Raw genomic sequence first — 23,039 nt, 5'->3', positions numbered from 1 at the left:
TTGGCATCCGACACACGCGACGAATCGAATCACTGAGAATGGCAAGCACCCAATGCTCTCGGAATCTCTTTCTGATTATCTTTCTCCGTCGTGTGAGAGCAATAATAGCGTTCTGGACAATCTTTCAATCAATCTTTGACCAACCTAACTGTTTGGTTGGCTCGGTATGCGCACTAGCAACCCAATCCGACCAAACTATCGACCGAAAAAACAACTCCGCAGTGTGCGTAGGCTTTTATGAAGAGACGTAATCCTACGTCAAAAACCCAGTCAGCATAGAAATCTATCCCGAAGCACCCGGCGTAAAAAGAAATGTGTGACGCCAACCACTCGTTCACGGGAGCTAACTCACCTAATTGCTCCCAATTTCGCCTTATCAAAAATATTCGGTAATTTTCAAGTCTGGCACTGGCTTGGGATGCAGCAGAGATGAAGAGGCGGTGAAAAAAATGGCCGTTCGAATTGGACAACGGAGTGTGCAAAATATGAAGCGTATATTCGGAGAAATATTCACAATTTTGTCAAAACTTAGAATTTTTTTAACATTTTTTTTCTTAAAAGTACGATGAATAATCTTTATTTCGACTCCCTATTTTTTCATTAAACCCTACCGATATGAAGCGAATTTTATGCCTCCCAAGTAACTAGAGCTTTAACAGATAGTTAGAGAAGGAAAAAAACACTAAACAGACGTTATGTCCGAATTTGATCTTCGACAGGTTGAAAAAGGTAATTGTCCATGCTTCTAAGAACAGCTAGACAAAAAAGTATGAACAATTTTCAATTTGTCTGTTTGCCAATTTATGAATTTGTCAACTTTCCAGTTTGCCAATAACTTCAGTGATTATCTGTTTCTAATAGTGAAAAACTATGATTTGCGATGCAAAAATATGTATCCTACCTATCATATTCAGCCTGTGTTGTAATATACCTGTACAGTAGACATATCTTAAAATACACATACAAAACCAGTTGATGGTAGATAATGAAGGTTTGGGAGGCTAACGTTATAGATACATATTAGGCTGTCAAAAAAGTCCTGCGGTATTTTTTTTGAATTTTCATTTGTTCATAAAATTAGTCATCTGTTTTAAGTCAAATATGCGCCGTTTTGTTCGATGACTTGTTCCCAACGAGATGCCAACTTTATAATACCCCTGTTATAGAAGCTCGCTTCCTTATTGGCAAAAAACTGGGATAGCCAATTTTCACAGGCCTCTTTTGTGGCTAACTTCTGACTACCTAGCTCGTTCGCCATGGACAAAAACAGGTGGTAGTCACTTGGTGCAAGGTCCGGACTATACGGCGGATGCCAAAGAACCTCCCATCCGAGCTCCCGGAGCTTCTGGCGCGTCACCAAAGAAGTGTGTGGCCTGGCGTTGTCCTGATGGAAGACAATGCGGCCTCTGTTTATCAAAGATGGCCTCTTCTTCATGAGTGCTACCTTCAAGCGGTCCAGTTGTTGGCAGTACAGGTCCGAATTGAGCGTTTGGTCATAGGGAAGCAGCTCATAATAGATTATCCCTTGACAATCCCACCAAACACACAGCAGAACCTTCCTGGCCGTTAATGAGGGCTTGGCCACCGTCTGAGCCGCTTCAGCGGGCTTCGACCACGACCGTTTGCGCTTCACGTTGTCGTAAGTGACCCACTTTTCATCGCCAGTCACCATCCGCTTCAGAAACGGGTCGATTTTGTTGAGATTCAGCAGCGATTCACATGCGTCGATACGGTCAAAGATGTTCTTTGCGTCAACGTATGTGGCACCCATACATCGAGCTTCTTTGTGAATCCAAGCTTCTTCAAATGGTTAATAACGGTTTGATGACTTATCCCCAGCTCTTGATCGATGCTACGGCTGCTACTATGCCGGTCTTTCTCGGCTAATTCAGCGATTTTGTCGCAATTTTCGACGACAGGCCTTCCGGAGCGTGGCGCATCTTCGACGACCTCTATACCAGAACGAAAACGTTGAAACCATCGTCGTGCGGTGGAAATGGAAACTGTATCGGGTCCATAAACTGCACAAATTTTATTGGCAGCTTGAGATGCATTTTTGCCTTTGTCATAGTAGTACTGTAAAATATGTCGGATTTTCTCTTTATTTTGCTCCATATTTGCGACACTATAACGCCCAAAAATACCTTTCCAACAAGCTATAGTATGACTCGATACAATGAATACAACTAGAACTACGCGCTTACAACGACACCTCGCGGAAATACCGCAGGACTTTTTTGACAGCCTAATATAAACAAAACAAAAGAGAAAAAATGTATTAATTTCGAGAAAATGAAATTACTATGAAGAAAAAAATCAATTTTAAATTCAACATAATTTAACAAAGCATCGGGGTGTACACTATCACAATTTGAATAACAGAATATCTAGCGATCCGATTTGATCTAAACTACTAAAAAGACAAAACATTTGCTACCAATTATGGTCAACGTAGTTGATATTGAGATGATTTGAAGGTCCGTCGGCAGTGAGGAGTTGTTTCTAAGGTGGGTGGAGTTAGTGGCCTCGAAATGAAAATAAAAAACAAAGAAAAATATATGCACTGTTGAGAAAACTTACTCAAACATTAAATTTATTATTATAAACATTTATATCTAACGATGGTTCTCTTCGATATTTTTATGTAAATTCATATGTACTTTGTGACAAACAGAGCCCTAATACGAAAAGTACAATCACGATGCCATAGCAAAGATTCGATAATATGCGTAAAAGCTTTGTTTTTCATCATTCATCTCCTGAAATATTCCGGGACAGCTACCAGACACCGTAGATGGAATACTTGTGGTTGATGATAAACAGATTGTGATTGGGTAAAAGTTAACTGTGAAATAAGAATAATGAAGAGTGTTAGCCGACTATTACTTTCATTGTTTGTTTTTGTATAACCAATTTCATTTCAATTTATCATTCTGAGTCTGAATTCATCTCATATTCATCATCCAACCCTATTCCACTGTCATTCTCCTCATCATCCGTCATAAACGTAAGATCCAGATCCTCTTCTGCGTTCTCATAACGCCGTCTCTCAGCCTCGATCAAAAATGGAAAGTAATAATCCAACATTTGCAGTACTTGATCTATCCTCGACGTGGGACCATCTGTGAACCAGTCGAGGAATGACCGGTGCACATAGCCGTTTCCCATCCGTTGTCCTGTTTTATCCTCAAGATTTACCGCGGGTGGTTGTCTACCTGGTGGCCACCTAATGGTGCCACTAGCTGTTTCCTTGAGGAGCAAATCACCATAAGCAACCACGATATACTCCTTCGTTAAAACTTGGTTTCGTAAAACTGGATGCCCGTAGAAATAGAAACGAATCAGGAAACCGCGCCTTCCATCGCCAGTCACATCCTCCACGCTTAACTTTTCCAAGTACCTCCACGCTTCATTTTGATCAGCCAGCACAATTGAGTACGAATGCAGGGCTACTAGCTCACGGATCTGGACCGAACTCGCCATGTTTTGTGGGTGATGTAAGCTACTGACCTTGTTCGAGCAAAATCTTCACACGCTGGGGTTTGTCCTGCTAATGTTTTCCAAGGACGACTGCTTGGTTTTTATGTGGAAAAATAATACTACCGAAAGGACGGATTCCCTCCTGGGTATCCCAAATCATTTTTACCCAACCGTGAGCTTATGGGTAGGTTTTTCGGACCTGCAGCGTACGAGCAACTAAACATGGGTATGGATAGAATATCTCATAGAGCAAAACTAATAGCCGGGTGCATCATATTCATTTGATTCTCTCGGCTTTAAAATGTCTACTTGTAGCTTCCATGGGAAGAGTTCGCTGCCTAGCCAACAGCCATTGCTTACATCTTGGGTTCACAGGATTGACTCTAGAGACCTCGAGAAACAGTTCGGATTTCAAACCATCTTCTGTGAGCAAGCCGCTTTTTGGTCGGTACCCGACTGATGGTACTCAGATTAAATATAGGTAGAGTGATTCATCTGCAATACTCGTTCGCTAACTGAGCTGGAAATTCAACCCAATTATCGAATTCCACCCGTTGAATTTGCTACAAAACAGTAACGGCAGAATTTCGAATTGAATATGACGTCTATTATTGATATATAAAAGGGCTGCTGCCTAGTTGAAGGGGTACCCTACTCTGAAAGGTTGAAGAATAAGGGATTTTCGTGATTTTTTTTCGGATGTTTTAATTAAAGTTGGGTGCTGGGACATTCTGGTGATTGGTTAAGGTATATTTGAAGACGTTTTTTTTTATTTTTGGATGCCGATATGGTGATTATTGTGCTGATGGCAGCTGGGTGCGTGGATGTTCTCTTCTTTGCTGGTGGTTTTTCTCAGAATCTAGTAAACCGATCTGGTTGATTTTTTTTTCAGCATGTAAAAATGAATTGTCTTAATTATTGCGTACCGCTTAATCGCGGAAATCTCAAATGGTACCGACCGAAAGAAGCTACCCGAGTAACAGCGGAATACGGTTTCCTCAACACAGAACTATGAAAGCAAGGGGAAATGGATATTGCAAATACATGCAAGCCAGTGGCTCTTCTGTTCCTTACGAATATGTGTATAACGGAATGAGGGTGTTCCCCTAACACGGACAACAAAACCAAGATGTCTGGGTTGCAAATACGACATTGCAAATACATGCCTGTCGAAGGCGCTGTCCTGTCCTGTGTTGCGAACGATGTAAGCTATAAATAAAATAAGTAAAAAAAACTTTTTAAGTTAAACGGTTTAATTGTGATTAAACATAATAGTGGACTAAAAGCTAGAAAATAATTAGGCAAGTAGCAGTTAGCAGTTATCACACCTCTCCTTCATTAGTCTAGGGTATTGATAAGACTAAAATTAAATCGTGGGACATATGATGAAGTCGCTAATTGTGGATAATGGAAATCCAACGTGCCCCACGATTTTATTTTAGTCTTATCAATGCTCTAGACTAAAAGGTGTGTCACATCAAATTGCATCACGGAAAAAACGCTGTAGAAATTCGCCCAGTAGACCGATCCTTTTGAAAATTTTAGACAGTAAAATAAAAACTATTAAACAACTTTTGGCATTTTCTTTTTATTCATACTTCGAGCCCAAGCCCGTATGCTCGCACCTTCCTCTTTACCCCGTCCATAAGGTTCTGTACAACGTCAGGTTGTAGTTTTTTTTTTAACAGAAATCCATTTTCTCTTGAAGTCCGCTTCCGATTTGACAAATTTTGGGTTTTTCCGGAGGGCCTGCTTCATAATCGCCCAATATTTCTCTATTGGGCGAATCTCCGGCGCGTTGGGCGGGTTCATTTCCTTTGGCACGAAGGTGACCCCGTTGGCTTCGTACCACTCCAACACGTCCTTTGAATAGTGGCACGAAGCGAGATCCGGCCAGAAGATGGTCGGGCCCTCGTGCTGCTTCAATAGTAGTAGTAAGCGCTTCTGTAGGCACTCCTTAAGGTAAACCTGCCCGTTTACCGTGCCGGTCATCACGAAGGGGGCGATCCGCTTTCCGCAAGAGCAGATCGCTTGCCACACCATGTACTTTTTGGCAAACTTGGATAGTTTCTGCTTGCGAATCTCCTCCGGAACGCTGAATTTGTCCTCTGCGGAGAAGAATAACAGGCCCGGCAGCTGACGAAAGTCCGCTTTGACGTAGTTTTCGTGGTCCATTACCAGGCAATGCGGCTTCGTCAGCATTTCTGTGTACAGCTTCCGGGCTCGCGTCTTCCCCACCATGTTTTGCCTTTCGTCGCGGTTAGGAGCCTTCTGAACCTTGTATGTACGCAGGCCCTCCCGCTGCTTGGTCCGCTGGACGAATGAACTTGACAAATTCAGCTTATTGGCGACATCCCGGACCGAACTTCTCGGATCACGTCTAAACTGCTTAACTACGCGCTTGTGATCTTTTTCACTGACGGAGCATCCATTTTTGCCGTTCTTCACCTTTCGGTCGATGGTTAGGTTCTCGAAGTATCGTTTTAGTACTCTGCTGACCGTGGATTGGACGATTCCCAGCATCTTACCGATGTCCCGATGTGACAACTCCGGATTCTCGAAATGAGTGCACAGGATTAATTCACGACGCTCTTTTTCGTTCGACGACATTTTTCCAAATTTACGAAAAATTGACAGTGAAGCATGGCCAACGTGATCTATACACTCTTATCTGATTATAAGCGAAAGCTGAAGATATAATTCCTAAAAATTAAATTTCTACAGCGTTTTTTCCGTGATGCAATTTAATGTGACACACCCTTTAATGAAGGAGAGGTGTGATAACCAAGGATGCAAAATTTTGAAAGAACATGTTGAAATCGAAAAGCAATTTTTATCAGTGCAAAATATCTCCACCGACACTCTTCTCTTCTTTCTATCGCGGTGCCGCGGTGCCGCGGTGCCTATGACTGCTGGTTCACCATCACGTTTGTTTTGATACAGTTTTCGTTCCATCGACAGAAATATCAGTCCATTCTCGATGTCAGTGAATGCCCAAGCCGAAAATATCACCTTTCATTGCGTCCTGGTGAAATTTTGTTTGGTTATACACCCATAAACTCAGCACTCGAATGTGCCGTTGCCCATCGATGTGTGTGCAATAAGAGGCATAAAAATGGGACCGGGGCTAGAAACATACCAGGAAAAAAAAACACACGAACACGCGTATAAACATCTGACGCGGTGTCAGTGAGATGATATTTCTCTGGATGGAGTTTTGTTCCCATCCACTGTCAGCTGATCGAAGATGCGTATGAATATTTCGGGTGTTCATTGAATTTTATGTTGTCTCAATATCTCGCGCTTTCAGTAAAATGAGTGTGAGATTTTGCTACTCTGGTGATAACTGCTAACTGCTACTTGCCTAATTATTTCCTAGCTTTTAGTCCATTATTATGTTTAATCACAATTAAACCGTTTAACTTAAAAAGTTTTTCTTACATATTTTATTTTCTAGTTTTTAGTACATTATCTGTTTCATTAGAATATGTCTCTACAATAAAACCATTGTACTGTATTCTACCAGTCAAAAAATTTCCTTTGATACCGATATTGAGTGGATTGCATAAAATACGTAGTGTGTTCTCCAAGTCAAGTTCGTTCGTTTGATACATATATCTCAATCAACTTTTTTTTCGCCCAATTATTTCCTAGTTTTTCTTACATATTACATATCTTACATATTTCCTAGTTTTTCTTACATATGTAGTTCGCCATTTTGAAGTGGCAGCCATCTTGGATTTGCATTTTTCTTAAATAACCGTATTCTACTAGTCAAGTCACCTTTCATTTATTTATTTATTTATTATTCACCATCTTCGACAACGTCGTACAGACTGTTTACTTATATAATAAATTAATTTAAATTTCTTATTCTATCTAGAGACGAATGAACTCTCTGAGTTTAATGTCTCTATAATTCAATACCGTTACCGTTCTTATTCTAACACTAAATACATTTTTGGTCAAAGTAAAATCAAACTCCTCACAAACATCATTAAACGATCGCAAACACAAACAAAAACAATTATTAAAACCATAGATCGTTCTGTGGAAAGGTATTAGAAACAATGGAGAATTCCGAAATCGGCGAGGAGGAATATTCCACGGAACCTGCTGTAGCAGTTCGGGGCAATCCACGTTGTCTGTTATGAGGTCGAAGATGAAAAGTCGTTGTAGTTTCTTACGCCTGTCAGATAGGGTTTCCAAATCGATCAGCTTGCAGCGGTCAGGATAGCTGGGAAGGTTGACTGGGTCATTCCATGGGAGCTGACGCAAGGCAAACCGTTTGATACCCATATTGATGGGGTCTTGGAAAACCCATATTGATGAGGTTTTGAGAAAATATGTGATCCGCCATTTTGTAGCGGCCGCCATCTTAGATTTTCAAGATCATAAAATACGCAGTTTTATATTTTATAATGACTACAGAAATTTCAGATCAACAGGAAGGGGGTCAAAATTCTACTAATGTGGGTCAGCGCTACAGACAAACATGTTACAAACATAAAAACATAAAAACATAAAAACATAAAAACATAAAAACATAAAAACATAAAAATATAAAAAACATAAAAACATAAAAACATAAAAACATAAAAACATAAAAACATAAAAACATAAAAACATAAAAACATAAAAACATAAAAACATAAAAATATAAAAAGGTTCTCAAATGGGGATCAACATAGGGTAGGAGCCTGCCTGTTGGTCTCAAATGTTCCTATCTCACGCCTCCACGAAGATCATATGACGACATTTTTAGATCGGGCGTGAACTGGAAACACACACCTGGTCTTGGCTCCGAGAACGGGTGTCGAAAGTGGCTAAGTGAGGGGGTGCGAGCGAGTCAGAGCGCTATATCTCTCCCGGGGAAGGCCTCCCGGGTCATGGAGGCCTTGCCAACCCGCTGTCTCCCGGGCAAAGGAGATACACCCAGAAAATGGAGCTACGTTCACGAAGAGTAATTAGAATGCGATCACCCGAGGAGGGTCCCCGAACTGGAGCTGGTCCTGGAACGGGCGTAAGAGCGAGCGGCCAGCGGCTGGAGGGCGATGTGCAAGAGCGGGCCACCAGCCGGGTTCAACCCGAAGAGCTACCGCCACACGGAAACAGCAGCCATCGACATCACCCAAGAAACGCTGCGCCTACGAGACGTGTTGCGACTGCCAGACGACAGTCGTCCACACTTGTGGGTACCACTAGGCGCCGGATCATGTGGACACACGAAATGAATGAATTCGTGATCTGCGCCTATTACATCTGCACTGCTTTGGAGACGGACATGAGCGGTCGCCCTCGAATACTAACAATGTTCGAGGAAGCGTATCCAGAGTTCGTCGGGAGGCTTGATCAGAACGCGATGAACGCGAGGCGTAGAGCGATAGTACGCAACAACATGCTCTCCCAAACGCAAATCGACGAGATCAAGCAGCAGGTGCAGAGAGAAATAAGCTCCAGGAACAACAGAGCAAGCGATGTGTCGAGACGAAGTTCAGTACGGCTGAGCAATTCATTCGCGAGTGGGGCACGCGAATCAGCACCAGTGGAGGCCACAGTACTACAACCCCCTGAGCCGGAAGACCCACAGCCAGATCAACAACTACTACGCGATCTGGTCTTCCACTACGACGAGGCGATCTCACAATTCCGCGACACAGACCCATTGTCGCGCCCCAGGATCCCGAAGTTGCAGCATTCCCGCAGGCTGACAAGTGCAGTAAAGCTCATGAACGAGCACGTTCTTCCGCTGCACTTGGTTGATGCTGAGAACATGGAGGAGCTGCAACTGAAAGTTTACTGTGCTGCTGTGGCGACCGCCAAAAGTTTAGGATACCGTATTAGGCCAAGAGGCGGACTGCTCCAACATCTCCGTGAAAGGCGTGAGCCTCCATGGCGAAGGAGATTGGAGCAACGGATCCTAAACAAGCGCGCCGCAATTGGAAGACTGATGGCGTACAAAAGAGGCAACAGATCGGCGAAATTATGTCGCCAAGTTGCTGTGATCGTGCGGCCTACTGAACTTCGCCAGCTGGGAGCTCACCAGCTGACGGAAAAACTCGACACACTGGTACAGCAATTGAGCGTCCTAACTAAACGGCTGAAACGTTACTCTGACTCTACAAAGCGCCAGGAACAAAATCGGATGTTCAGAGATAACGAAAAAGCGTTCTACGACCACATTAGCGACGAGAAGCCCGACTACCGCGAAGGTTTGCCAGATATTAGCGATGTGACGAACTTCTGGGCTGGTATTTGGGAGACCCCAGTACAACATCGCGACGGGCAAATGTGGTTAAGACGGGAGGAGGAGAGTTGTGGTGAAATTGGAGAGATGCCAGCTATCATCGTCGAAGAGAACGATGTCCGCGAAGCCTCGCGGTACCTGAGGAACTGGGCAGCACCGGGCCCCGATGGTGTTCAGAACTTCTGGCACAAGAAGCTGACCGTCGCACATCAAAAGATAGCTGAGTGCTTCAACAAGGTGCTACGTGACCCACACAACCTCCCTGAATTCGCCACCCGTGGCGTCACATTCCTCCTCCCGAAAGACAGCAACACATTGAACCCATCAAAGTACAGGCCGATAACGTGCCTATCGAGTCTGTACAAGATATTAAGCAGCATCATAACCGCCAAAGTTTCTGCCCACTGCGAACAACACCATATCATCGCAGAAGAGCAGAAAGGATGCAGGAAAAATACGCATGGCTGCAAAGACCAGGCCATCATCGACGCAGCCATAGTCGGCCAGGCGGTATATAACCAGCGGAACCTAAGTATGGCCTACATCGATTACAGGAAGGCTTATGACTCCATACCTCACTCGTTTCTCGTCCGGGTATTGGAGCTCTACAAAATTGATCCCGTCGTCGTTAGGTTCCTGCAGCATGCGATGAGGCAGTGGAGTACGTCTCTGCACCTCAGTGATGGGGAAAATGTGTTGCAGTCTAGAACGCTGCAGATAAAGAGGGGGATATTCCAAGGCGACTCTTTCAGCCCGCTTTGGTTTTGTCTGGCACTGAACCCCCTCAGTAGGACGCTCAATAGAAACGGTCATGGCTATAAAATAAGGTATGGCGACGGCGCCCACGAAGAAGTGACCCATACCTTCTACATGGATGATCTCAAGGTCTACGCTGATTCACGTCAGCGTCTAGGTGTAGCTATCCGGGTTGTCGAAGACATAAGCAGGGACATCTGTATGGAGTTCGGCCTCGACAAGTGTCGCTGTGTCCACCTGCTGAAAGGACAACTTACCGAATCCGGAGGCTACGAGGTCTATGACGGCGAGTTTATAAGAGACATGGTTCGTGGCGAATCCTATAAATATCTTGGATTCCGACAGCTCACCGGGATTCGCCACTCCGACATCAAGACGGAGCTGCGAGACAAGTTCTTGAGTCGAGTGAACTGTGTCCTGAGGACTTTCCTCAACGCGGGGAACAAGGTACGCGCGATCAACACATTCGCGGTTCCCCTACTGACCTTCAGTTTTGGTGTAGTCAAATGGAGCAAAACTAACCTAGAGGACCTTGAGAGGAGGATGAGGGAAGCATTCAAAGAGGCCGGAATGCACCATCCTCAATCGGCACTGGAGAGAGTTTCACTGCCACGCAAAGAAGGGGGACTTGGAATAGTCGACATATCTGCACTGTGTGTTGCCCAGGTACGACAACTGCGCGAGTACTTCGCAGAACGCGCCAACCAAAACGCGCTATACCGGGCTGTCTGCGCCGCCGACAGAGGATACAGCGCTCTGCACTTGGCGCAAGCGGAGTACCAACTCAGCTGCAATCTGCAGACAGTGGAGGAGAAGATTGCAGCTTGGAAGCAGAAGGCAGTGCATGGTGCCCACCCCCATCAACTGGACCGGCCACACGTCGACAAGGCCGCATCTAATCTGTGGCTAACGCGTGGTGAACTCTCTTCAGTAGTAGAAGCCGACATGATAGCCATCCAGGACAGGATAATGCCGACGAGAAACTGCAGGCGGTACGTCTGGCATCAAGACGTTGATGACATTTGCCGGATGTGCCATCAACCAGGTGAAAACATAGAGCACATTATGGGAGGCTGTCCCGTTTTGGCCAACGCAGCCTACACCGAGCGCCACAACAACGTGGCCCGTATTGTTCATCGACAACTGGCGCTCCAATGTGCTCTACTGGAAGACAACGTACCAAACTACCGGTACCTGCCTGCACCTGTCCTGGAAAATGACCGTTTCAAGCTGTACTGGGATCGCACTGTTCTGACCGACCTCTCGATCCACCACAACCGCCCAGATATAATGGTTTACGACAAGAGCGACCGCAAAGTCACCATCATCGATGTCGCTATTCCACTGAACCAGAATCTGGAGGAGACCCACGGTCGCAAAATCTGCAAGTACCGACCATTGGCCGTGGAGCTCAAGGAACTGTGGGGGCTAAGGGAGGTCCCAAGAATTGTTCCAGTCGTTCTCTCTGGAACTGGAATTGTCCCGAAGACACTTCTGGAAGCGCTAAAGGTGTTGAACATGGAGAAGGAATTGGCCGGCATCCAAAAGTCGGTCATCCTTAGCACCTGCGCGATTGTCCGACAATTTCTCGGTCAGGACTGAAACAGCACGAGCATGCAGATACGTGCATTCCGCAGAGCCTAGTCCCCCTTTGGCATTCAGAAGCCCGGGGGCAGGTGAAAATTCTGGCTAGGTTCGCCTAGTTAAGAAGTGAGATAAGTCTGCCAATATAAAAACATAAAAACATAAAAACATAAAAACATAAAATCATAAAAACATAAAAACATAAAAACATAAAAACATAAAAACATAAAAACATAAAAACATAAAAACATAAAAACATAAAAACATAAAAACATAAAAACATAAAAACATAAAAACATAAAAACATAAAAACATAAAAACATAAAAACATAAAAACATAAAAACATAAAAACATACAAACATACAAACATACAAACATACAAACATACAAACATACAAACATACAAACATACAAACATACAAACATACAAACATACAAACATACAAACATACAAACATTACAAACATACAAACATACAAACATACAAACATACAAACAGATTACAGGGCAAGCTAAATAAAACCGTTTAAGAACAAATATAATCAATAATTACGAAAACAAAATCCATTTTTGTTCAGAGAGTAATGTTTTTTCAAACAAGACTGGCTCGCTGGTTTTAATTTGATATGTCGATCATCGGAATCGGTCCAGTAGACAAAAGTTATGATTTTTGGTAGTGGAAAAAATGAAAAAAAATGATTTTTCGGACCATCGGTTTACTTTGAGAAATCATAACTCAAAATCGAAAAAAACGCCTCTCTGGTTTCGAGATATGTTATGTGAAAAATACTCAGCTTTCCAGAAAAAATATTAAAAAATATAGCGCCTTTGGTCCGAGACCATGAAAACTATAAAAAAAACAAATACAATCAAAAATAACGGAACTTAATTCAAATTTTCTGTAGTGTTTTTCCAAAAAAGACCAGCTAATTGGCTTGAATTTAATATGTCGAACAACTGAATTGGTCCAATGGTTCGGAAGTTATGAATTTTTGAAAAAAGTCATTTTTGGCTAAAATGCGAAAAAAAATATTTTTCGAACCACTCCAGAAGACTTACTGATATGACTTCTTGCGAATAGAAGTCGTCGAGTTGACCTTGAGTCAATTTCAGCTATGCGCGCCGTGGAACGTGGAGCCGTGGTTTTTCTTTGATTTTTTCGTTTAACATTATGAATCAGAGTTTGTTTCACATTTTAAATAATGTGTAAATTCAACGTGATTATTTTCAATTCAGTCAGAAACGAGTACAACTGTGTGAACCTTCAGTTGAATGCAAGACATAATCTACTAACGTGTCTACAGTTCTCAATTCACTCCAAAATTCCAATCTCTGCGTATCGCATGGAACTAAATCGGCAAAATTGAAACCGTAAGAGAAGTATACAGAAAAACACAACAGCAACACAAGACGTGTCTCCCGTATCTCTTGCCCAAATTTTGTGTAGGCCATGAAAAAAGTGAAACGAACTTGTTTTTTTTTTGTACCCAGTGGCATGAATTGCGTGAATTGAGTAAAGCCAGAAACTGGAGCGCAATAGGCCAACTAAAATGTTTGGGAAGTAGCTTTCACTTTTTACATTTGCTTTTCTGGGTCTATTTCGATTTGGAGCTATGACGGACGGATGATTAAAGACTGAACAATAATGGAACCGGAGGCGATTTTCATAGCCCGATTTATTCATGCTGGGGATTAATCGCTCACATAGTTTTGGGTTTAATGAAATAGTCGAGCATTTATGCGCGTGATTCAATCAGTGCTTGAATAGTTCGCCGTGGTATCATATTTTCATACCACAATTCCAACGGCTGCCGCTGAATTTTTCGAAAAACAACATTATTCCCCGTGCGGACCGTTCCCTGACGATGCATTAAAATTGATTTCATATCAGTACAGAAAACATAACTGAGCATTCTCGAAAACAACGATATTAATTTATATACGCAACTGGAGGTTTTCCCAATTTCGTTTAACGGTCCATAGCATTTTTTTGTTCTAAAAAAACATGAAAAAAAAAGAACCACAGTTCAACAGTTTAATTGCCTGGAACAAAAGTAGCAACACAAACAAAATATTTATGTGCTTCGTTTAAGGTAACGGCTTCAAGCACTATTTTATGCCTATCGGTTACATCGAGAAAATCAGCACCCCTTAAATACACTGTGAACCTGTTCCTTCCACCAGTCCAAAATTATCTATCGTAAAATCCACAGAACATGATGTAAATTACTTATGGCGGCAATGACATTCATTTTGTGCTGCGAAGATTAGAGAGAATGTCTGCTTCTGGAGGCCATCGTATCGATGACTTCAATTAGAACACAATTAAAGGATGAGATGAGATGTTGGAGCGAGCACCTATCCAGGATGTATTACCAGGGAACACAATTTGCATATGCAAACAGAATGCATACGAGATATCTTGAAATCGATAAAGCTGATAAATTAAGCCGTTGCTGACTCAAACACCTTTCTTCTGTTTATTTATTCACTCTGTGTACAAAGCTCGATCGAAAATTAAAGAAAATACAGGGCGGACTCGATTATATGCCAGTCTATTTTTTTTTCACTGTACGACGACAGCAGCTTTCTGACTTCAAGGGGATGCATCGAACATTTATTGTTTTCTATATCACAGAAAAAATATAAAATGTAAATAAAAAATATATGTTTTTATTTACATTTTGTATTTTTTCTGTGATATAGAAAAAAAATAAATGTTCGATGCATCCCCTTGAAGTCAGAAAACTGCTTTCTCACATAGAAAATGACATATGCGGAATCTTTCAGGAGGTTATAGCTGATTATATTTGATGGAGAAAATCCTTGTACACACATGGGTTTTCGAGTTTCTACAATGATAAAGTTATTGATTTTATTTTGTTTCGGGCTCTGTTTACCTCAAACTGGCTCTACTTCGAAAAGTACGCTACGTAGGACCATTCTGTTGCTTCCATTTGCTAGATGAGAAAATTTAATACAGAATACAGCTGCATCCTAATTTTGTTTAAAGTCAAGATACTGATATAGTGTATTTGACATAGTTCTAGATCTTATTAAACTATAATTTTTTGTATGCTGTATTTGCCGTTCTACGCATAGTTGTCCCATGTTACTGTTTGACAATTTTCACTTTTATTCATAAAATGATGTTTCCAGAAAACCACAAACAAACTTATTGTTTGTTCCCAGCTTTTTAAGAAAACAACATCAAACTCAATTGTCCTACGTTGATATTCTATGCAAAACTGTCCCACCACGTATTCTTCGTAGTTCTATAATAAATGAATCGGTTCTAATGCACTCATTTCTGGTTTTGAGGAACGAACTAATTCTCAAACAAATAAAAAAAAAAACAGAACACGTGTACACCTTGTTAGCGGATGACTAATAACAATGAGTTCGATATTCTGTGAAGATGTTGCAGATCACTCCCTTCTTAATAAAACACAATCTTACGGAAAAAAAACCACAAAAATACTTATTGTTTGTTCCCAGTACTTCAAAAAACAACATCAAACTCAATTGTTTCATGTTGTTTTTCTAGGCATAACTGTCCCATCATGTATTTTTAAACCGTAATCAAACCTGATTGATTCAAGTGAGGGGAACTTTTCATATTTCATTTAACAATAGTTTACTGCTTATAAAAAAACCCGGTGTATTGTCAAACTAAAATGCTTAACGCTTCTGGTAGACAAATATGTTAAATATGCGTTTTTCTCAGTTGCTGATTTTGGAACATGGGACAGCTATGCGTAGAACGGCAGGTATGGAGACTCCTAAAAAAAATAACGTTTCACTCGTAATCTTTTTGTGTGTAAATTCTCGCGTTTAACATGTTCTTGACATGTTTCCAAATCTTTCCCTGTAGCAGTACCCTTCTTCCGATATATGTGTGACTTGTTGGTAATTGTATGGGCTATTCATATGAATTGAAAAAAAAGTTTTTGAGTAGAAATAATTTGAATTTTTAACATCATTTTGTTTCAATGAGATTTCTTTTATTTGATTTGTTTGATATTTTTCAATGAAAACTCAAATAATTAAGAATGTAGGGATTACATTCTTTACCTACATTTTGTAGGCCTTATCGTTTTTGAGTTAGGTTTTTTCGAAAAAAAATTGAAAACAAAAAACTCTAAATAACAAAAAAAAATATCTAGACGGGTTCTTCATTCTATTTGAATTGAAAAATCGTACCACTTCATCATTTACATTTGCGAGTCTTACACCTGATACAGATATATCATGATATGGACAAACTTTAGAGTTTGTCTACAGTGTTTTAGGTGACAACACACCACAAATGCAGCCATTCCATACCAATCCGATATGGTGATTCTCAGATTTCCGTAAAAGGTGGTGGTTTTGGTCCTTATATTTTACGATAAGACCCATTTTTTTACACTAGGGTGCACATTTTTTTCATTAGGGTAGTCCGAAAAAATATTTTTTCCCCTTTTTACCAAAAATGACGATCGTTTGAATCGGTCTAGTAGTTCAAAAGCTATGAATTTCTGAAAAAAGTCATTTTTAGTAAAAAGGTAAAAGTTTGATTTGTCGGACTACTCTAAAATAGAAATGGGCCTAATGAAAAAAATTCAAAATACGGGTCTAATATTTTACTACCATTTTTCACAAAAATCTGAGAACCACTATATCGGTTTGGCGTGGAAGAGCTGAATGATAAAAAACACTCATGACATTGTTGTGCGTTCAGGTACGATCGTGAACGATCGAAAAGTGAAATTCAGTGAGATTGTGAACATCGTCTCAACAGAACATGTGGGAAACATTTTACATAAGCATTTACATATCGAAAAGCTTCAAGCCTACAAGCATCAATTTAAGTCCCCCGCGAAGGCTGGTAGTGAAATTTCCGCATTTCGATTTCTTTTGATCTTGATTAGAAGATTCCCTGCGTCGGTTCTCATACCGTCAGAGTGTTTGTGTATGATGGAATCACACGTACAGGCAAACCTTTTTTTGCGATTTTTTTTGTGCGATTTTCTATTCTTGCGATTTTTTTTTGTGCGGTATATGAAAAGAAACATATTTTTTCGATATTTTATATGCGTTTTAGTGCGAAAAGAGTTCTCAAATCAGTCCCATCCTTCCATCAAGTGCACTGTGTTGCGCATGACATGATCTCTAATAGCAACAAGTTTCGACATGCAACTAAAAGCACAACACAGCCACGCGCAACCGAAAAGGCAAACTTTCCCATTGTAGAGCAGGAAAACAAAAGGAAATCGAACGGTGAACGGCGTGGATTTGAGTTATTTTCTTGAGGAAACTTTTTTTATGCGATCCTTATCCACCTCATATATTTTTTTTCCAAACTGTATAGCGAACACGTTTTTTTAAAGCTACTGGTGAAGTTTTGAACGATTTTTTTTGTACGGTCCCTATCCCTTGCACAAAAAAAAGTTTGCCTGTACATATTGTTGATTTTTTTTGGGATTTTTAAACATTTGACATAAGGTTGCAACTATCTAACATCACAATTTTTATTATCATATTTCGAAATTTTGATTGCGACTAATTTCTTATAAGGACGTATTTAAAATCATCCGTTTTTGGCGTGGACTACGTCTTTCAGTGAGGGTGCCAAATAAAGAAACACCTCATGGCCACTTTTTCATGGAATTGTTTTACCGTCAATAACTATTTTGATGATTAATCATGATTTTGATGATATGCTTACCAATCGAATTTTCATGATTCTATGGATATGTTATACATTACGACTTTTTATTATATGAATTGACGAAAATTTGGAAACCTCACCTTTTTACCTTAAATTTGTTTGGTGCATTTGCATGCTTACCTACCTGTGCTGTCAATGAGAAGCAAGTAGTGAAGCAGCAGGGAAGCATTGAATTGAATACGCGTGAATTCCTCGCTCGGAATGCAAATGCTGTGTTTGTTCTACAGTCATAGTGGAAATATTACAGTTTCAAAACTCAAGATAATAAAGTATTTCTACCACACAATCTCGTTGTAACCAGCGCCAAGTCAACATCTTTTGTTGATGACATTTCCTCATATATTTGTTTTATGTATTTCAAATTTTTACTGCTGCGAATCTGTTGCGTTAAATTCGCTCGCTCGAAGTGAAAATGCAACGCTTTCTCTACGGACACTTAGAAGAAAGCAAATATTGCAGTTCCTGCACCCTCCGTTTACAACTATTACAGTCAAAGTTTAACTTGTAAAGCCTCTATAGAAGTAGAAGGGTCTTTGCATAGAGGCACTGACGGGAGCTTGACGTAGGATTTTGATTATTGAGGACAATTACCATTGAATTGAGTTTTTGTAATTGTTTAGAAATCTGCAAATTTAACCTATTCGATACTCCGAATGGTTGCCCTGGATATACCGTTTGTTATATAAACTGAAATGAAATTAAAACATGTTGTAAAAGTTGTAGTGATAGAATGTATCCGGAATCATCAATCATGAATGCTATCTATTTTCAATAGAAAACTGCGTTTTTGAAGTGTTCAAGAAGCCAACATCTTTTTCCGAAATGGTACCAGCCAGGATGATGGAGAAATGTTTTAGGAAGTAGTGAAATGTATTTTCAATTAAATCATTTGTACAATTTTCTTCCATTAAAGGCTTTAGCTTTGCCCTTTTCGAACTAAACAAAGTTGAGATCCTAATATCTTAATGTCACGGCGTACTCTTCGAGAAAAATTTACTCGGTAAACACACTGATGCGCGTAGTCATTTCATTGCAAACAAACACCAACTGGTTTCCGATGGAAGATTGTCTAATTGAAAATCGTAGTTTTCCGGCTGCAAATTGTGCGACTCGTTATTGCCTGGAGCAATGCTCCACAGAACACAAAGGGAAATCATCATGTCGAGGCGGGATCCGTCAACGGTGCATATTTTTCGTTTACCAAAAAACGGAATAAATCAAATTTACTCTGAAAACACAGTCGAACAAAAGACAGACGCTGTGGCATCGTGTACGTGTTAGTTTTTTCCAGGGGTATGACTAAAACGTCAAATCCCTCATATTGCCAGTGTACCCAATATTGCTGCGGTTTACTGACATTTTGGTTCTGACAATCTCAGACAAGGCTCAGACAAGGAGCCCACTGGTCGTGGACACTTACTAACAGAAACAACAAAAAAAAAAGAAGCATGGAGAATTTAATTGTAAGCAACAGTGAATTCCCAGTGGAACTTAGTTCCTTTGAAGGGATTCACTACAGGAAAAAATTATATAAATTACTACAATTACTGTTGTTTACAACTCGGTCCGGGTATATAGTCAAATAGTGGCTAACTTTAAACTCCATGTTGAATGTGAACACCTCCATGTGAAACCGAAATATGAAAATCGCTTATGCAGTTAGAAATAAAGCAGCGCAATTTCCGTGATTTCAACGATTTCAATCCTCGCAAATGGTATGTTGGTAAACAAATGACGCCATATTGATTTTGATTTTGGGTAGCCTATATTCAATTGATGTCTAACCCCTGGTTTTTTCTTGAGCAAAAAACTATCCCAAGAACCAAGTTCAGCCGGAAGAAGTCTCCAAACGGTGTTGCCTAGCGGAACCTTCCGCCAAAATAACTCCGTTGGGTAACAGTAGTTAGTTTCATGCAAGAGATAAGATAAACCAACTTATAATGAATGCCAGGAAATGGTGGTCGTTGAAAAAAGGGAAAGTTTAACACATCGATAGTTTTTTTTTTTGCTCATTTATCATATGTTCTTTCATCATACGACATCGCGTGATACAACTGTTATCGTCCGGTAAGAATAAGAACCAGCCTAACCAAAACGCTGCACCGCGAGTCCCTGATAATCGTTCACTTTGATTGCATCGACGCAATGAAAAACCACTAAGCGCGCGGTTGATAAGAATCTGGTCCGCGATATCATGCAAACAATATCGAAGTGTGGTTTGACGGGGTGGTATTTATTTTATGCTTCAACTCCGCTCGTCGTATCGCCGGAAAGAAGGGGAATCTATTTGGTGAACAATTTCACCATGCTCCTTGAGTGGATCTCACATTTACACACAGTTCAGACCGTCGATTAGAAGCAGATACTTGTGTATTTTAATAGTTCAATAGTTCTGAGTTCGATTCGTATTTCAGGATTGCGATGGAAATAATACTTTTCGATTAAACGCAAACGCAATTCGTGGAAAACCCGAAGCCGGCAATTCTCCCAATTTGAAGTCCTGCAATAAACGCGTAACGAAGAATCGACTCCGAACGCGTGGAAACCTCGACCACTCTTTTGGCACATCGCGCAGCAATGTGCGTGTGATGCTGCACTTCAACAGACTGTTGCACATTTAGTTTGACATCCGACATCAGCGCAGACAGTCTCGTTTCTCACGGATCACAAGGTCAAGTTTACAATTGTGCCAAACAAAAACCATTAGCAGACAAGTTCACAGTGAGTTTTGTTATGGAATTTGAAAATGCGAGCTAAGTGCAGTGTACAATAACCGTTTCCATTTCCGCTTCCGTGCAAATCCGGTGAGCCTGTGTAAAACTTAATCGAATATTGTGATCTTGAGAAACAAGTCCAGTAAGTAAGTTTCTCGACGATTGTGATTGGTTTAATCGATAGTTAAACATGTGTTTTGTGTTGGTGTAGGTCGTTATCAACATCGGTGTTTACGTTGAGTTGAGTGGTTTTATAGCATGATTAAAAGGTTTTACCCGGCAAAGATGCTCTCACTACAGATGCCACAGACCCTCGAGAGATATCCACAGACACTTTTAGATAAGTCCGAACCAATCGCAGTTTCGTTGTCGTTCTTGCCTCTACAGAACCCTCATACATAGAGACTAGACTACATGAGAAAGGAAGAAGGCAATGGGGATTTATTCTTATGGTTTACCCAGAACTCGGAGAGATGATGCTTGTGAGTGCAGATTGACAATGGGATCGGAGCAACTATGTAATTATCAGCTCTGTTGCAGTACAGTGTTAAAAGTGTTAAAAGTATGAATCTGTGATTTTTTATGGGCACCATACACGTTAAACCCCGTTGTTACGCTTTCCAGTCAGCCCGTATCGAGAACATATGTACAATATCAGTGTCGGTCGCCGATCCCAAAGATATTTATTGTATAAAAGGAAAATAGTCACAAATTCGACTAGAAAGCAGTCAAAAACAAACTATGTGCTTTTCTATTTCCTTATTGTGGTATTGTAAGTACCAGTGATTTACGTGTTTCTAACGAAAAGCTCAAAGTCAATCCCAAGGTCCCGACATGGGGCTCGACGTTTTAATAAATCTGTCTCCAATGCTCCGACAATTTCTATCACCAGTCATAGTATTGTACAACAAATGTCGACCCTTTTTTAAACTTCTTTCTAATTTGTATGATGATGTTTTATGTTTCATCCTCAGGTGTTTCAGGTGGGAGAGCAGTTCTAAATGAAATGCCATTATTCGGAACTAACTATAGAGCAATTCCAAATAAAATCGACAAATGACAAAACATGAGTAGTTTGAGAGTTTAAGTAAGATGAATATTTGATAATTTATATCTCAAAAACTATGAGTCGTACTGAAATAGCGTCTTAGAAAACGTTATTGATGTTTACGTGTGAAAAAATGTGCACTGAGGTAAGAATAGTACTTTTTTTAAATAAGAAAAAAAACATTAATTTGCAATATCTAAAATATGTTTTTTTTTTATTTTCTCATAAAAGTCATGTAGAAAATTTAAAAAAAATAGTTCATGATGGTAAAACTATTTTTGACGAACTTTGAATTTGAATTTTCGAAACTTCGAATTTTTTATGTCAACAATCAATTTTAGCCACAAATTATGAACGAACGTGATGAATTATAGAGGTTTTAAACTTTTCAGATCATTCGCCTCTACACAAATTATGAATCCTGATGTTATTTAACACTAGGTTTACGGACGTTTCTTATATAACTATCTCTACAAACAGGCGTCGTTTTGACGCAACACACATATAACGACATTAAAGAAGCAATATAATTATATACTATTAGTATGTAATGTATAATTGAGGTTCACAACAACAATAATTGATACTGATTCAATAAATATTCTAGTATTTCATTTTTCAATACTCGGCCAAGTAACTGAAACATTAAAAATCTTTCTGCACTCTGACATCAAAAGTTTTGCACTTTTTCCATCAACAGTTGTTTATCGCTTGTTTCATTTGAGACAACGATATCGGAGAACGAAGATAACGGATCGAAGTATTGTCGGTATAGTCCTTTTTATTATTTGATGTGATATTTACTCAAAATTCTACATCTACAATCAACATTACGACATATGTAACCAATGTTCACCCTAATCTCCTTTTTTTATCGCGATATATGTTTTTTTATATGAACGATACCAAATAATTGATACGTCGTTCGTTTTTTAAACAGGACGAATTTATTTACGTTGTTTAATGCCAGATGGCACTTCGTCCTCTCCATCGAATTTCATCCTACACATACGCAAGTAACCTCAATTCGACTAAAACTAGGAATATCGCCGGCGAGCTGGAAGCCTTTTTGGATGAGCACAATGAATTATTGAAATTATTCTAATCACACCCATGCTCGGAATGCAAAATAACAGTCACGCTCTTGTCGTCAATCCTGATAAAAAACCGATTGAAGAGCACGTGTGTAGATCTAATGCGCCACAGTTACTTTAATTATTAGAAATACCATTACTCGTTTTGAATTTATATTTTAATATTATGTGGTTGGAGGAGACGAAACAAACAATAGAGTGCCCTCAATGGATTCTTATGTGTGTCGTTTGATGAATTGGCGCAGTCAGGACAACGTCATTCTAGGATGTCTTGAGCTGTGTCAATAATCCATGGTCAACATATTCGCAAAGGTAGAGAGCGAACGACTGCGATTCCTATGAGACAATCAACAAAAGCGGTTCGAGGAATGATAGTGAGACGCTATCATGAATAACACCTAC

General features: G+C 40.3%; 2 protein-coding genes across 12 annotated transcripts in view; one reads left to right on the top strand and one right to left on the bottom strand.

The window, feature by feature from the left end:
• LOC129780348 (high affinity copper uptake protein 1) overlaps positions 1 to 23,039 on the top strand; it is a 120,822-nt gene that overhangs the window by 33,623 nt on the left and 64,160 nt on the right. Inside the window, exon 1 of one of the 11 annotated variants that reach the window (XM_055788513.1) lies at positions 20,121 to 20,502. The exons of 7 other annotated variants lie outside the window; for them this stretch is intronic. The gene's annotated coding sequence lies outside the window, so the exon portion shown is untranslated. Of the gene's footprint in view, positions 1 to 20,120; positions 20,642 to 23,039 lie in introns of those variants that run through there. 3 more of the 11 variants (XM_055788512.1, XM_055788511.1, XM_055788514.1) reach the window with 3 other exon arrangements.
• Positions 2,929 to 3,483, bottom strand: LOC129774198 (protein SET-like). Its single transcript, XM_055777903.1, has one exon. It carries the CDS (start codon positions 3,481 to 3,483, stop codon positions 2,929 to 2,931), a length of 555 nt encoding a protein of 184 aa, XP_055633878.1.

This window comes from Toxorhynchites rutilus, chromosome 3 (assembly GCF_029784135.1).
Source record: "Toxorhynchites rutilus septentrionalis strain SRP chromosome 3, ASM2978413v1, whole genome shotgun sequence".
Taxonomy (NCBI): Eukaryota; Metazoa; Arthropoda; class Insecta; order Diptera; family Culicidae; genus Toxorhynchites; species Toxorhynchites rutilus.
The sequence above is the reverse complement of the archived record's forward strand: the minus strand, read 5'-3'. Positions and strand labels throughout refer to the sequence as shown.

What these genes read in the sequence shown, in the direction of transcription:
- LOC129774198 (XM_055777903.1), bottom strand. Translation starts at nt 3,483, where the DNA reads ATGGCGAGTTCGGTCCAGATCCGTGAGCTAGTAGCCCTGCATTCGTAC.